Source organism: Physeter macrocephalus, chromosome 11 (assembly GCF_002837175.3).
Source record: "Physeter macrocephalus isolate SW-GA chromosome 11, ASM283717v5, whole genome shotgun sequence".
Classification (NCBI taxonomy): domain Eukaryota; kingdom Metazoa; phylum Chordata; class Mammalia; order Artiodactyla; family Physeteridae; genus Physeter; species Physeter macrocephalus.
The window spans coordinates 40,641,339-40,653,465 of NC_041224.1; the positions used below are offsets into that span (position 1 = coordinate 40,641,339).

The window sequence follows — 12,127 nt, forward strand, 5'->3', positions numbered from 1 at the left end:
TGCCACTCCCTTCTGGCTTGTAGAGTTTCTGCTGAGAAATCAGCTGTTAACCTTATGGGAGTTCCCTTGTATGTTATTTGTCGTTTTTCCCTTGTTGCTTTCAATAATTTTTCTTTGTCTTTAATTTTTGTCAATTTGATTATTATGTGTCTCGGTGTGTTTCCCCTTGAGTTTATCCTGCCTGGGACTCTCTGCGCTTCCTGGACTTGGGTGGCTATTTGCTTTTCCATGTTAGGGAAGTTTTCAACTATAATCTCTTCAAATATTTTCTCACGTCCTTTCTCCCTCTCTTCTCCTTCTGGGACCCCTATAATGTGAATGTGGTTGCATTTAATGTTGTCCCAGAGGTCTCTTAGGCTGTCTTCATTTCTTTTCATTCTTTTTTCTTTATTCTGTTCCATGACAGTGAATTCCACCATTCTGTCTTCCAGGTCACTTATCCGTTCTTCTGCCCCAGTTATTCTGCTATTGATTCCTTCTACTGTACTCCACTTCATTTAGTTGTTTTTCTGGGGTTTTATCTTGTTCCTTCATCTGGTACATAGCCCTCTGCCTTTTCATCTTGTCTGTCTTTCTGTGAATGTGGTTTTTGTTCCACAGGCTGGATTGTAGTTCTTCTTCCTTCTGCTGTCTGCCCTCTGGTGGATGAGGCTAGCTAAAAGGCTTGTGAAAGTTTCCTGATGGGAGGGACTGGTGGTGGGTAGAGCTGGGTGTTGCTCTGGTGGGCAGGGCTCAGTAAAACTTTAATGTGCTTGTCTGCTGATGGCTGGGGCTGGGTTCCCTCCCTGTTGGTTGTTTGGCCTGAGGCGACCCAACACTGGAGCCTACCTGGGCTCTTTGTGGGGCTAAAGGCGGACTCTGGGAGGGCTCATGCCAAGGAGTACTTCCCAGAACTTCTGCTGCTAGTGTCCTTGTCCTCATGGTGAAACAGAGCCACCTCCACGTCTGCAGGAGACCCTCCAACACTAGCAGGTAGGTCTGGTTCAGTCTCCTATGGGGTCACTGCTCCTTCCCCTGGGTCCCAATGCGCACACTACTTTGTGTGTGCCCTCCAAGACTAGAGTCTCTGTTTCCCTCAATCCTGTAGAAGTCCTGCAATCAAATCCCACAAGCCTTCAAAGTCTGATTCTCTAGGAATTCCTCCTCCTGCTGCCGGACCCCCAGGTTGGGAAGCCTGAGGTGGGGCTCAGAACCTTCACTGCAGTGGGTGGACTTCTGTGGTATAATTGTTCTCCAGTTTTGAGTCACCCACCCAGCGGTTATGGGATTTGATTTTATTGTGATTGTGCCCTTCCTACCATCTCATTGCGGCTTCTCCTTTGTCTTTGGATGTGGGGTATCTTTTTTGGTGAGTTCCAGGGTCTTCCTGTCGCTGACTGTTCAGCAGTTAGTTGTAATTCCAGTGCTCTCACAAGAGGGAGTGAGCACACGTCCTTCTACTCTCAAAGCCATCTGAATGAGATGGACGACTTGTCATCTCTAAGATATTCAGAAGCATGAGCTGCAAGTTCTGAAGGCAGTTTTCAGCAACAGCAGCACAAATGAAGAAAGTGTTTCACTTCTCAAGGTCATTACTTTGAAGTGGAATAAGTCTCTCTTCAGTTCTAAGCATCATTTAGCTGCACTGTCCTGTAATCACACATCTGGTCACTAAAACACGTGGCGGATAACGCTAACGTTTTTCATTAGGAACATCAGTAATATATTTACACTATAGACATAGTTCTTCAGAAGCTGCCCTTATAAATCCATTCCTTCTACTTCTTACTGGTTTGTGTTTTTATGTAAAAGTTGAGTGCCAAAAAGCAAAACCAAAAAGCTAGAAGTTTGGATAAGTGGGAAATTACTACCCATAAGTGTGGGCATTAACAAATAACTTAAATGTTTTGTGCTACTGTTTTCTACATAATGAAGTACAGAAATGGCATCTATTCAGATATAGGCCAATAAAACCATCAAAACATCATTTAGCTTCTAGAAAAAGATGCAAGAAAAATTTCATAGTAAATCACTGTTAAAATGTAGTTTGTACTGACAACCAAAAAAATGTAACCTAAATTAGAACAACATTAACTTTAGTTCTATCAAGTACTAAGAATGTAATTTTCTCTTTTTAAGGAGAAGCAGACACAGTTGAGTGTTGTGGACTAGCAACTTCACTTGTATCAATTTAGATGATATGAACTTGCCCAACTAAAATCAAATTTGCTCTGTCCAAAGTTAGTTTTGCTGAAGTGTCACCTTTCTTTACTTTGCCAGATTCACTTGACTACAGAAGTCATTTTAAAGAGAAAGTTCTCCCTCAATTATTCCCATTCCTCTATACTGTCTAAATTTAAACTGCTCGTTGGAAGCATTCTAGAGAAAGGGACCCAGCTGGCTAAAGAAAGTGAAAGAAGTAGACAGAGCTTAGCACTGAACCTAAACCATGAGTTTTGTTTAAACAGTTTAAGGAAAGAGTCTGGATTATTTGTGTGAAGTTGAGTGTAATGCCACATTGCTGAGAGAGAGTCAAAAGGAACATGACACGGACTCTAAGAATGTTGACAAGAAAACAATCTTCATGCCAGGGAGGGCCTACCAGTGTCAGGTACTAGGTTAGATATTCCATATACCTTATATCTCAGGGGCAAAACAAACTCAGGGAGGTTCCACAATTTGTCCAAATAAGTGGCAGAATTAATATTTGAAACCAGGACTTCTCAACACCAAAGTCAATGCTCCTTCCACTAAACAATACACCTCCACGGTACAAGAGAATAATGTGAAGTTACTTAGGTTCCCTGTAAACAGTGACAACAGAACTTTCTTAAAACCACCTTTCAAACTTACAACCTACAGTTTAAAAATGCTATTCCTGACCTTAAGGCTTTGTCTTGAAACATAACACATTGCTTTCTGCACATGCCCTACAGCTTTCCTTCACTGCGTCTCACACAGGCACCCTCCAACCCAATGTCCGTCTCTCCTCCTTAGCTGCTAGCTTCTACCTTTCCTTTAAGGATCTGTTCACAAAGGCCGGTCTGACCTCCCCGTCCTTTCTTGTTATTATTTTCTTGCCCTAAGTTAAAAAACAATGTGTTCACAATCTTGTCTTCTCTCCCAAGCAATGTGGACCTGTTAAGTTTGCATTTCTGATTACAGATAAGGTTTGCCTTTCACCTACCTTTCCCTACACTGACAATGAAGTGTTTTGATGAGCCATTTTATTCCACAACACTTGAAAGCCACAGGAGCCTCGAATCTCTATAATGGGGACTGAAGAATATGTAACACGTAATAATTTAAAGGTGTCCCTTGTAAGAAGCATAACTGTTTGCCTTTAAATGCTAGAAGTACTTTTTCCCCAGAAGAAGCAACACCTTCAAGTTTCACTTTCAAAATATCTGTGGTTTTCTTATCTACAATATTATCTTTGGAGGGAAAAAAGGGATTAAATGTTCTGTCTTAAATTTTACATCAAATGAAAAAAAAAGGAATATATATGTGTGTGTGTATTACAAAGCACACATAACCTAAGGCTCATTCAATCTGGATGAAAAAATGCCATCTGCTTTGTCCTGTCCATTTGACTGAGCAGAGCCAGAGGAAGGCCACATGGCCTGGGAAGTAGTCTGCTACTCTTGGCACCATCTATAAGGAAGCACATCAGTAGATGCAAAGGAAGGAACGGGGATTTGGATTCTTACCTCCCAGTGGCTAAATATCAGCTGCGGGCTGGCCAGGCCACTTGTCCTCTTCCTGATTTCATCAGCAAAGCCAAAGCTTTCGGCCACGGGCAGCACAGCCTTGATGATGAACATGTCTGTCCCCTCTTTCATTTCCTCTTGTAGCACTCGACCTTCTCTCTTTGACAAGACCGCATAGACCCGACCTGCAAAGCCATATACACCTTTTAAATTCAGTGACCGGTTACACGTCTTGAGCGACACAAAGATGGGACTACTCCTGTACCCTGTAACAATCAACTAATGATTACCTCTGTTCCCAGTAATTTTGGTTTACAAAAGCATGGGAAATTTTCAAGTGTTTATTTAAACAGTAAAGCGTGCCAATTATAGAAAAATTAGAAACAAATGATAACAAAAGGTGAAATCACCCCAAACTGCATTACCCAAAGACAATCCCCTCAACAAAGTGTGAGAAGCAGGAGACTGTAAAAGGACCTTTTGATACGATTTCACTACGAGCTGTCTTTGGGTCTGAAATCCAATGAGATGAGTGTGATTGGGCTTTGTAAATGTTAAAATATTCTAACAATTTCAAGACATTATTAATGTGATGATGATGATTATCGTGATGACAACCTATTTGGGACTAGTAAGCAATCAACTGGCTCAATGACATTTTTATCCTAAAAATTAACGCCGCACATATATATATGCTTGCTCGTATTTGTTTTAAGCTGATAATATTTCAGTAGTACAAATATAAGGGTTTTATTCCCTGAAAACTGATAGTCTGGAATCTTTAATATCTGGTAACAATTTTTACTGCCACGTCACAGGAATTCTAGCCAAGTCCTCTTGGCTAACACTTTAATTTCATCTTTAGGCACAATTCTGCCTTCCACTCAGGAGGGAGACCCCTTCCCCTCTGACTGGCTTCTGTATGACTGCCTCTGGGTGCTCAGACTATCCACTCAACTAATAAGCAGAACAGACTGCAGAGAACAGAGATAAACTGGAGATCACAGACAACTGGAAGGAACTTGCTTTAGCTAATGGGTACACCCATTAAAGCCCCCACTTCCACCTTCCATTTAGAAAAGAATAATTTTAATTACGTAAGTGATCTATAAATATATTATCCTTAAAAATTACACATTGCAGTGCAGCAGAGTCCAAGTCTCCTCTGACTACCACACTGAGATCTGGACTCTGCCCTCCGTCCTAAATAACTGGGTGGTGATCTGGTGTGGATGCCACCCACCTTACTTATTTTTTATTTTTTAGACTAGGCACTGAGGACACAGGGCAAACTTTTCTCTCTGACTCAGATTTCCCCCTGGTGGTGGTTATTAGGAAGGATAAAGGAAAACAAATGGCAGGAAACCCATTGTGTCGCAAGGCTTAAAAATTAAAAAAAAAAAACCTTAAAAACTCCGGCGGGCCTTCTGCATCTCTTGGCTTAGCATCAAAACAAATAAGTTAAAAATTCCATCAGTGATGACAGGCACAGTTGTCCTCTTCCCCACTCCCGTGCCGGCCTCCAGTTTCCCCTTCTTCCTGCCCCACATGCCCTAAGGGACTGCCTCTCGCGTCTTCACTGTGTGCTCTTTCTTTAACACCCAGGCTCTACTGGTTGCCCTGAGCTCTATTAAAACTGCTTCCTTGAAATTGCACAATAATTTTCATATTCCTATCCTAAATATCTTTTTTTCAATCCTCATTCTCTGTGATTTCTCTGCGGTTTCTGCAGCTACTGATCAACACCCTCTCTGACAAATCTCTCCCATCTTAGTGTCACCTTCCTTTGACCCCTGGCCCTCTAACAACCATCATTCTACTGTCTACCACAATAATTCTTAAGGGTATGAATTCTTCCTAAGAGTATTCTTTGAGGCTCCATACTCTTCTCCAAACAAACTTTCCCTTCAGAAAGCCCTTTAATTTCTCATTTGTGTGGTTTAAATTATTAACTTTGGGACTCCTGGGACTCTATTTCTAAGCCTGGCCTCTCACTGGACCGCCAATCCCACGTTTACTGGGACTGTGGCTGCCAGGGCATCTCCACCGTGGAGCGTAACTTCCTTTTAAATTCAACGTGTCTAAGACACAATACATTGCCTACTGCAAAAGGCAACTTTTGCAATTTTAAAGTCATTTTAAAGTCATTTCCCCTGTCATTCACACTAGAAATCTCAGAGTCAGAGAATCACAGAAGAGTGGGTTAGAAGGGAACTCAGGGGGTCAAGTTCTACCATAGTAGTCATTTAGATTCTGCTTGCATACGTCTAAAACTCACTTCCTCCCAGGGCAGGCCATTCCATCTTTGGACAGTGCTGATTGGTAGACAATTCTTGAGCCCCGAGTTTCTAACCATTAGGCCCAGTTTTTGTCCTATGGGACAGGTTTAACCCCTCGTCCACAGACCAGCCTTTAAGCTACTTGAAGACAGTATCCAGCCTTCTGTTCTCCAGTCTGAACATCTCCTCTTTCTCTGTCACGACCTTCCTTTCCTGTTCCATCCTGACCACTTTCCTATTTGAACGACTACAATTTATTTACGTTGCTTTTGGACAGCAGTTTCTAGAACCGAAAGCCATATTTTAGGTACAGTCTGAAAAGCTTTTGAAAAAAGCGGAATAATTAGTGTCTTTATTAGTGATCCCCTCCAGGTTATATATGACTTGCCTGAGATTCTTATGAGAAAAAAAAAACTTACTGTAATAGCTACCGTGTGTGAACTAGTCATCTTTATTTACTCCTCTACCTCACTCTAAGGAAAGTTTTAAGGTGGTTTATGGAAGTAAATACAAAACAATGGGGTGGGGAGGGAGAAAGAATGAGTAAGTTGGGGCAAACAGACTATGAAGAGCTGGGCCAGCAGGGACGAGCCCCCTGACTGCTGCTGCAGAGGCTGGCTGCTCCTCCCCCTCCTTCATGGGTCATGCCAGCAGGCTTGGATCAATAATTATAATTGGAACTGAATGTAATTAATCATGTAATTTTGGGCCATTCCATTTTAATTCCACTAAAACTAAATCCTAAAACTGGGACACAGTGATGGATCACTGAACAATGGAAACCAGCTATAACAAAACCTTCCAAATACACTTGGCGCTCATGACAGGTGTGTCCAATGCTTGGATGCACTCAGGGACCCTCTCCACTGCTGAGGTTACACGGAGAGATGAATGCAGTCCTATCAATGAGGATTTCTGATCATGTGGCCCCTGACAGAATATTTTGATACCCCTTCAACTGGTCATAACACCTCAGGCATTTGTTCACTCACTCAAAGGAAGATCACGGCGCGCCCTACCGTACGCAAGGCACCAGGGAAGAGGCATCCGTCAGGAAAGAAGCGGCAACAGAAAGGTTAATTGCCTGAACTGGTTTTGATCAGGGCTCCACTTTTAATGATTACACTATAAATGTCTCAGCCTGTACTCCAGGCCCTCTATGACCTGGCAGGAACCCACCACTCCAGCTCCTGAAACTGCCAGACCCTAGAGCACAGAGCACAGACTCTATGCTCTAAGCCAAGGTAAACCCCTCACTGCCCACAGGACACGTTTGAGGTTTTTCCACTCTGAGCTCACAGTTTCTCCAACTCAGAATACTCTTAGCCCAGCTTTATAGTCAAATCCTTTCCATCATTTAAAGACCATTCAAAAACAACTCGTTCCACAAAGTGTTCTGTGAGATCCCAAGATCAAAATAATCTCTTCACCATTTGGGCTGTACTGAACCTAATCTGTTCTTTTGTGGCATTACAGATTCTTATATACATATTTTCTTCTTCCATAATAGGCAGTTACGATTGGTCTGCAGATTCTACCATCTTTAGAGCTGAAAGTTTGGCAATTAAAGGTAGGTTATTTTTTTCCAGAATTTAGGAAAGGAAGCAGCTGTCCACAGCAATGTTTTCTCTAAGAGTAAACAAACAGGAAACAATGTGAATTTCCAATTTGGGGATGATGGGAAGTAAATTACAGCACATCAAATTGATAGGATATTATGCAGAGGTTAAAATGAAAATTATGACTACTAAGTAGCCAAGTGGAAGTGTGTTTATAAAACAAATAAAAAATGTAAAAAGCAAAACATCAAACTGCCTCTACCATAATGCATAATAGTCATGCAAAATGTACTATTATGGACAAAGATGGTAAAAGAAAATGAAAAATGACAGGTTCACTTCCAAGGAGGAAGATTTTTCTTTCATTTTGTGGTTTCTGTTACTGTCGGTAACACTTGCGGTATAACTTCAATTAAAAACACACACACACACACAAAGAAATCGGTGGGCATTTCTTATTCTTATAAACTAGGTCACACAAACCTCTTTTCCTTTTGTCACAGAACAACCAGACTGCTAAATCAAGCAAATGTGGTCGACAGGATGCAGGTGGTCTTCAACCAAATATGAGATAAAGTGTGCTGTGGATGTAATGGGGAATGTGGGCTGGTTGCTATTAGATAGAAATGGATGTTAACAAGTCACTCCCACCCTGGAAGGATGTCCTTAGTGAACTGTCAGTGCTCTGTTCACAGCTCTGTGTCCTTACTATGATAATCAGCCACTTAAAAATTCAGAAGGCATGGTGATCAAATCCAAAGTTGACATGAAGCTGGCAAAGGTAATAAATTCTTTGACAGAATCAGGATAACTAGGTAAGGACCCAAATTTAATAAGACACAGTATGGGTAAATGCAAGGTTTTACTGTTGGGTTCAACCAACCAGTGTCCAGGATTAGAAAGGTAATGCTGCATAGCAGTGTCTATAAAACCAACTGGAAAGGAGTTTACTTTAAGTTCAACAGAGGTCTTCAGTGCTGTGGTACAAAGAAAGCCAATTTAATACCTAGTTGACGAACTCAAAATTATTCCATCCATCATCAAAGCCCACTTCAAAGTACAATCACTTTCAAAAGATGTAACCTGTTTTGAATTTTGCTAATCCAAATTTCTCATAAAATTTCACTAAAAACCCATATTTATTCACTAAATTCAATTGTATTTTACTAATTGTTTTACATAATTAAGCTTTGTCACCTTAACTTATTTCTCAAAGCAGGAACCATGCTTAACATAGTGCTGGCATATATAGCTCAATAGATTTTTGTTGAATTGAATTATGAAATGCTGGTGAAATATAAAAAGAACTCCAAATATGAAATAAGAATAGGTTTTTAAAAGTAAACAGTAATACTTACTAAGAATGTTTCTGATACATTAAAACACATATGTTTTAACAATACAGGCATTTATCCCTACAAATAAAATAGAAGAACTATAATTGTAGATGTGAGTAAAACTAACACTAACAGAAAAAGTTATATTTTATATGTGAAGTTATTGCCAAAGGTAAAAACAATGGAGAGCAAGAATGAAAGACGTTAACAGGTTAGAAGAAATATGAAAAGAGACAATTTACTAGTCACATGATGATCAATTAAAAACACAAACCAATTCTTATGTCCGTTCAAGCTCATAAAAGGCAATTTTCATGGGTAAAAAATGATAATAAAACCACAGTTAGGAAAGCAGGTTTTACAAGTAAAGGAGGTCATGTTCTTGGGATTATTTCCTCAGACAAAACAATTTTAAGATGATTATTTTTTCTGCAAGATTTCCCATTTTGACCATAAGCAATTCTATACATTTATAAAAGGATTCCTTATTTTAAAAATCTGTGTAGAAAAGAGTTTTAAGAAGAGACTAACTCATGTTACTAAATAAAAAAGACCTGACTTGTCCTTTTATGTGTCTTGTGCCAATTCTTGGAGAATTAAAGGAACCGGCAGCAGTCTGAAGTTTTCCTGGAAGATCTCTGAATATCCAGGGAGGAAGCAAAAAGCCTCAGGAACATAGAGGTCTCCTCATTTCTTTTTCCAGGTGAAGGTGGTGATTTAGAAAGAAAAAGGAAAACACAAGTGAAGAGCTGAGTATCCTGATAGACCTTGGATACTAAAAACTAGTCATCATTACCAAAGAATCCCTCATAACAATAGAAAACAGGCTTAGGAGGAGATTCTCTAGTCTAAGCAAGAAGGCCTCAAACCAATTCAGGAGTAAAAAAAATTCCAGATCAAATCTAAACACAGCTTCTTCGTAAGGCAGTGGGTGTGGTAGCCAGTTGATCTCTGAGAAATGTATTAAGAAGGCTGACCAGCGACACTGGTACAGACTGTGTACAGTGGACCCTTGAACAACACAGGTCTGAACGGTGTGGGTCCACTTATAAGTGGATTTTTCTAAGTGCATACTATAGTACTACAAAATTCGCAGCTGAATCTACCGACGTGGAGCCATGTATAGTGAGGGTCAACTGTAAAGTAATATACGGATTTTCAACTGTGTGGTCAGTCAGCACCCCTAAGCCTCGTGTTGTTCAAGGGTCAACTGTACTAACCAACTCACATATACAAGGTTGAGATTTGTACCTGGATAAGGCAAGGCAAAGACATATTCTGCTCCTGAGGGAGAAGAGGGCATATAACCCTGAGGGCTAAGATAAGCATCTATTCCTAGAAAGTGCCAGAATTGACTCAGCTGGCCAGGTGAAAAGTGCCAGGATGAAGATCAAAGTGCAGGATGACAAGTGATATTCAAGGGACTGCCTGGTCACATGCAGGGTCCTAGTGGTGACTTCCTAACACAGATGGAAAAATGGACACAGAGGACTGACTCAACAAAGGTGACTCAACAGTCTGCTGGGAATTTCCAATAAATGCCAACAGCTGAACCTAGCTTCATGTGTTGTGCTGAAAGGCTGTCTTCTCAGAAAGGACAAATACCGCTCCAAATGGGTTATGTAAGGAGAGATGGCCATTTGGGGAGGAAATATGTGTTCCTATTATGCTGGGAATAAGGGAGGGAAAGACAGGCATAGATCTACATGGACCCTAGACTTTGGGAAGGCTCATTTCAAACACATAAAGGAAAAGAAAAACAAAAAACCAAACAGGCTTTAGGATAACAAACCCTAAGATAAAATTCCTTTGGGGAGTAACAAGAGTCTGAAAATATCAATCATGAATGATCTCAATGAGAAAAAAAGGAGGAGAGATCCTCCCCACCCAAAATAAATAGCTCCAAAATAAATCTGTTGGGTCATGGAAGGCACTCTGTTGTGCCTTCTCACTCTTATTTTAAGAGGACAGGCACAGCAGATAGAAGAAGAAGAAGATAGCAAACAAGGGAGGATCATAGTATATCCTGGATGTTGAAAACTAGAGTAAGGCGAGCCTACCAAGTAACAGAGTTAAAGAAAACAAAAAGGGTCACAGCTACAACTTGGAGAGGCCAGTGTAACATTAATACAAGGACAGCAAGAAGGCCAGGGTTGGTTCTCAACACCTACGCTACCTCCATTCTCTTCAGTAAGGAGAATGAGGAAGAAACTACAGCAAGTAGAACAAACATGATAGAAGAATGATGAAGTTCAAGATAGCTGAGGAGTTGATAAGCAAGTACCTGGCCTTCTTAAACGAGTTCAGGTCTCCAAGACCAGAATTCTATCTCATGGTCCTAGAGAAACTTGCCCTTTTGAGAACTTGTGGATAGCAGGGTAGCTGCCAAACTACAGGTAAAAGGCAAACGATAAATGAACTTTTTTAAGGATAAAAGCACTGGTTTCCATAAACTACAGACTAGAAAGCCATACACTAATTTCCTACAGAATTTTAAGAAAACATTATAAAGATTTGTATATATTTATAGAAGCATGAGGTAAACCTTTGGAGATGACACGGACTTTCTAACACAAAATCCTATCAACCTAAGCTTATTTCTTCTTATAAGATGGTTGGTAAGTTGATAATCAGGGGAATGCTATATATACAAAGGACCTCAACTTCATCACAACATTCAATTCACTACTTATTGAGTTTCACTTCTCACCAGACAAGAAAAGGACACATGAAAAAAAATTTTTAAATGAATCAATATGTGAAAATTATGGTGTTGAGGGACTTCCCTGGTGGCGCAGCGGTTAAGAATCCGCCTGCCAATGCAGGGGACAGGGGTTCGAGCCCTGGTCCGGGAAGATCCCACATGCCACGGAGCAACTAAATAAGCCCATGTGCCACAACTACTGAGCCCACGTGCCACAACTACTGAAGCCCACATGCCTAGAGCCTGTGCTCCACAACTGCAATGAGAAGCTGGCGCATGGCAATGAAGAGTAGCCCCTGCTCGCCGCAACTAGAGAAAGCCTGCGCACAGCAACGAAGACCCAACGCAGCCAAAAATAAATAAATTAAAAAAAAAAAAAAAAGATTATGGTGTTGAGACTTCTTTTTCTTGGCATTAAAAACCCCCCAAACTTCCTTCACTATTGTTGTAATGTTTATTATGTATTTTACACACACACACACACACACACACACACACACACACACACACACACACACCCCCTAAGGAGAGAATTTAAGTGCACAGACCCATTTCTCTC

At 40.7% G+C, this 12,127-nt stretch overlaps 1 protein-coding gene across 1 annotated transcript in view; it reads right to left on the reverse strand.

Annotated features, from left to right (window-relative positions):
* The window catches only part of EFL1 (elongation factor like GTPase 1), a 122,737-nt gene that overhangs the window by 10,994 nt on the left and 99,616 nt on the right, over nucleotides 1-12,127 (reverse strand). The window contains exon 13 of the mRNA XM_024129766.2: nucleotides 3,690-3,874. Within this exon, the coding sequence (XP_023985534.2) occupies nucleotides 3,690-3,874 (185 nt within the window). The remainder of the gene's footprint in view (nucleotides 1-3,689; nucleotides 3,875-12,127) is intronic.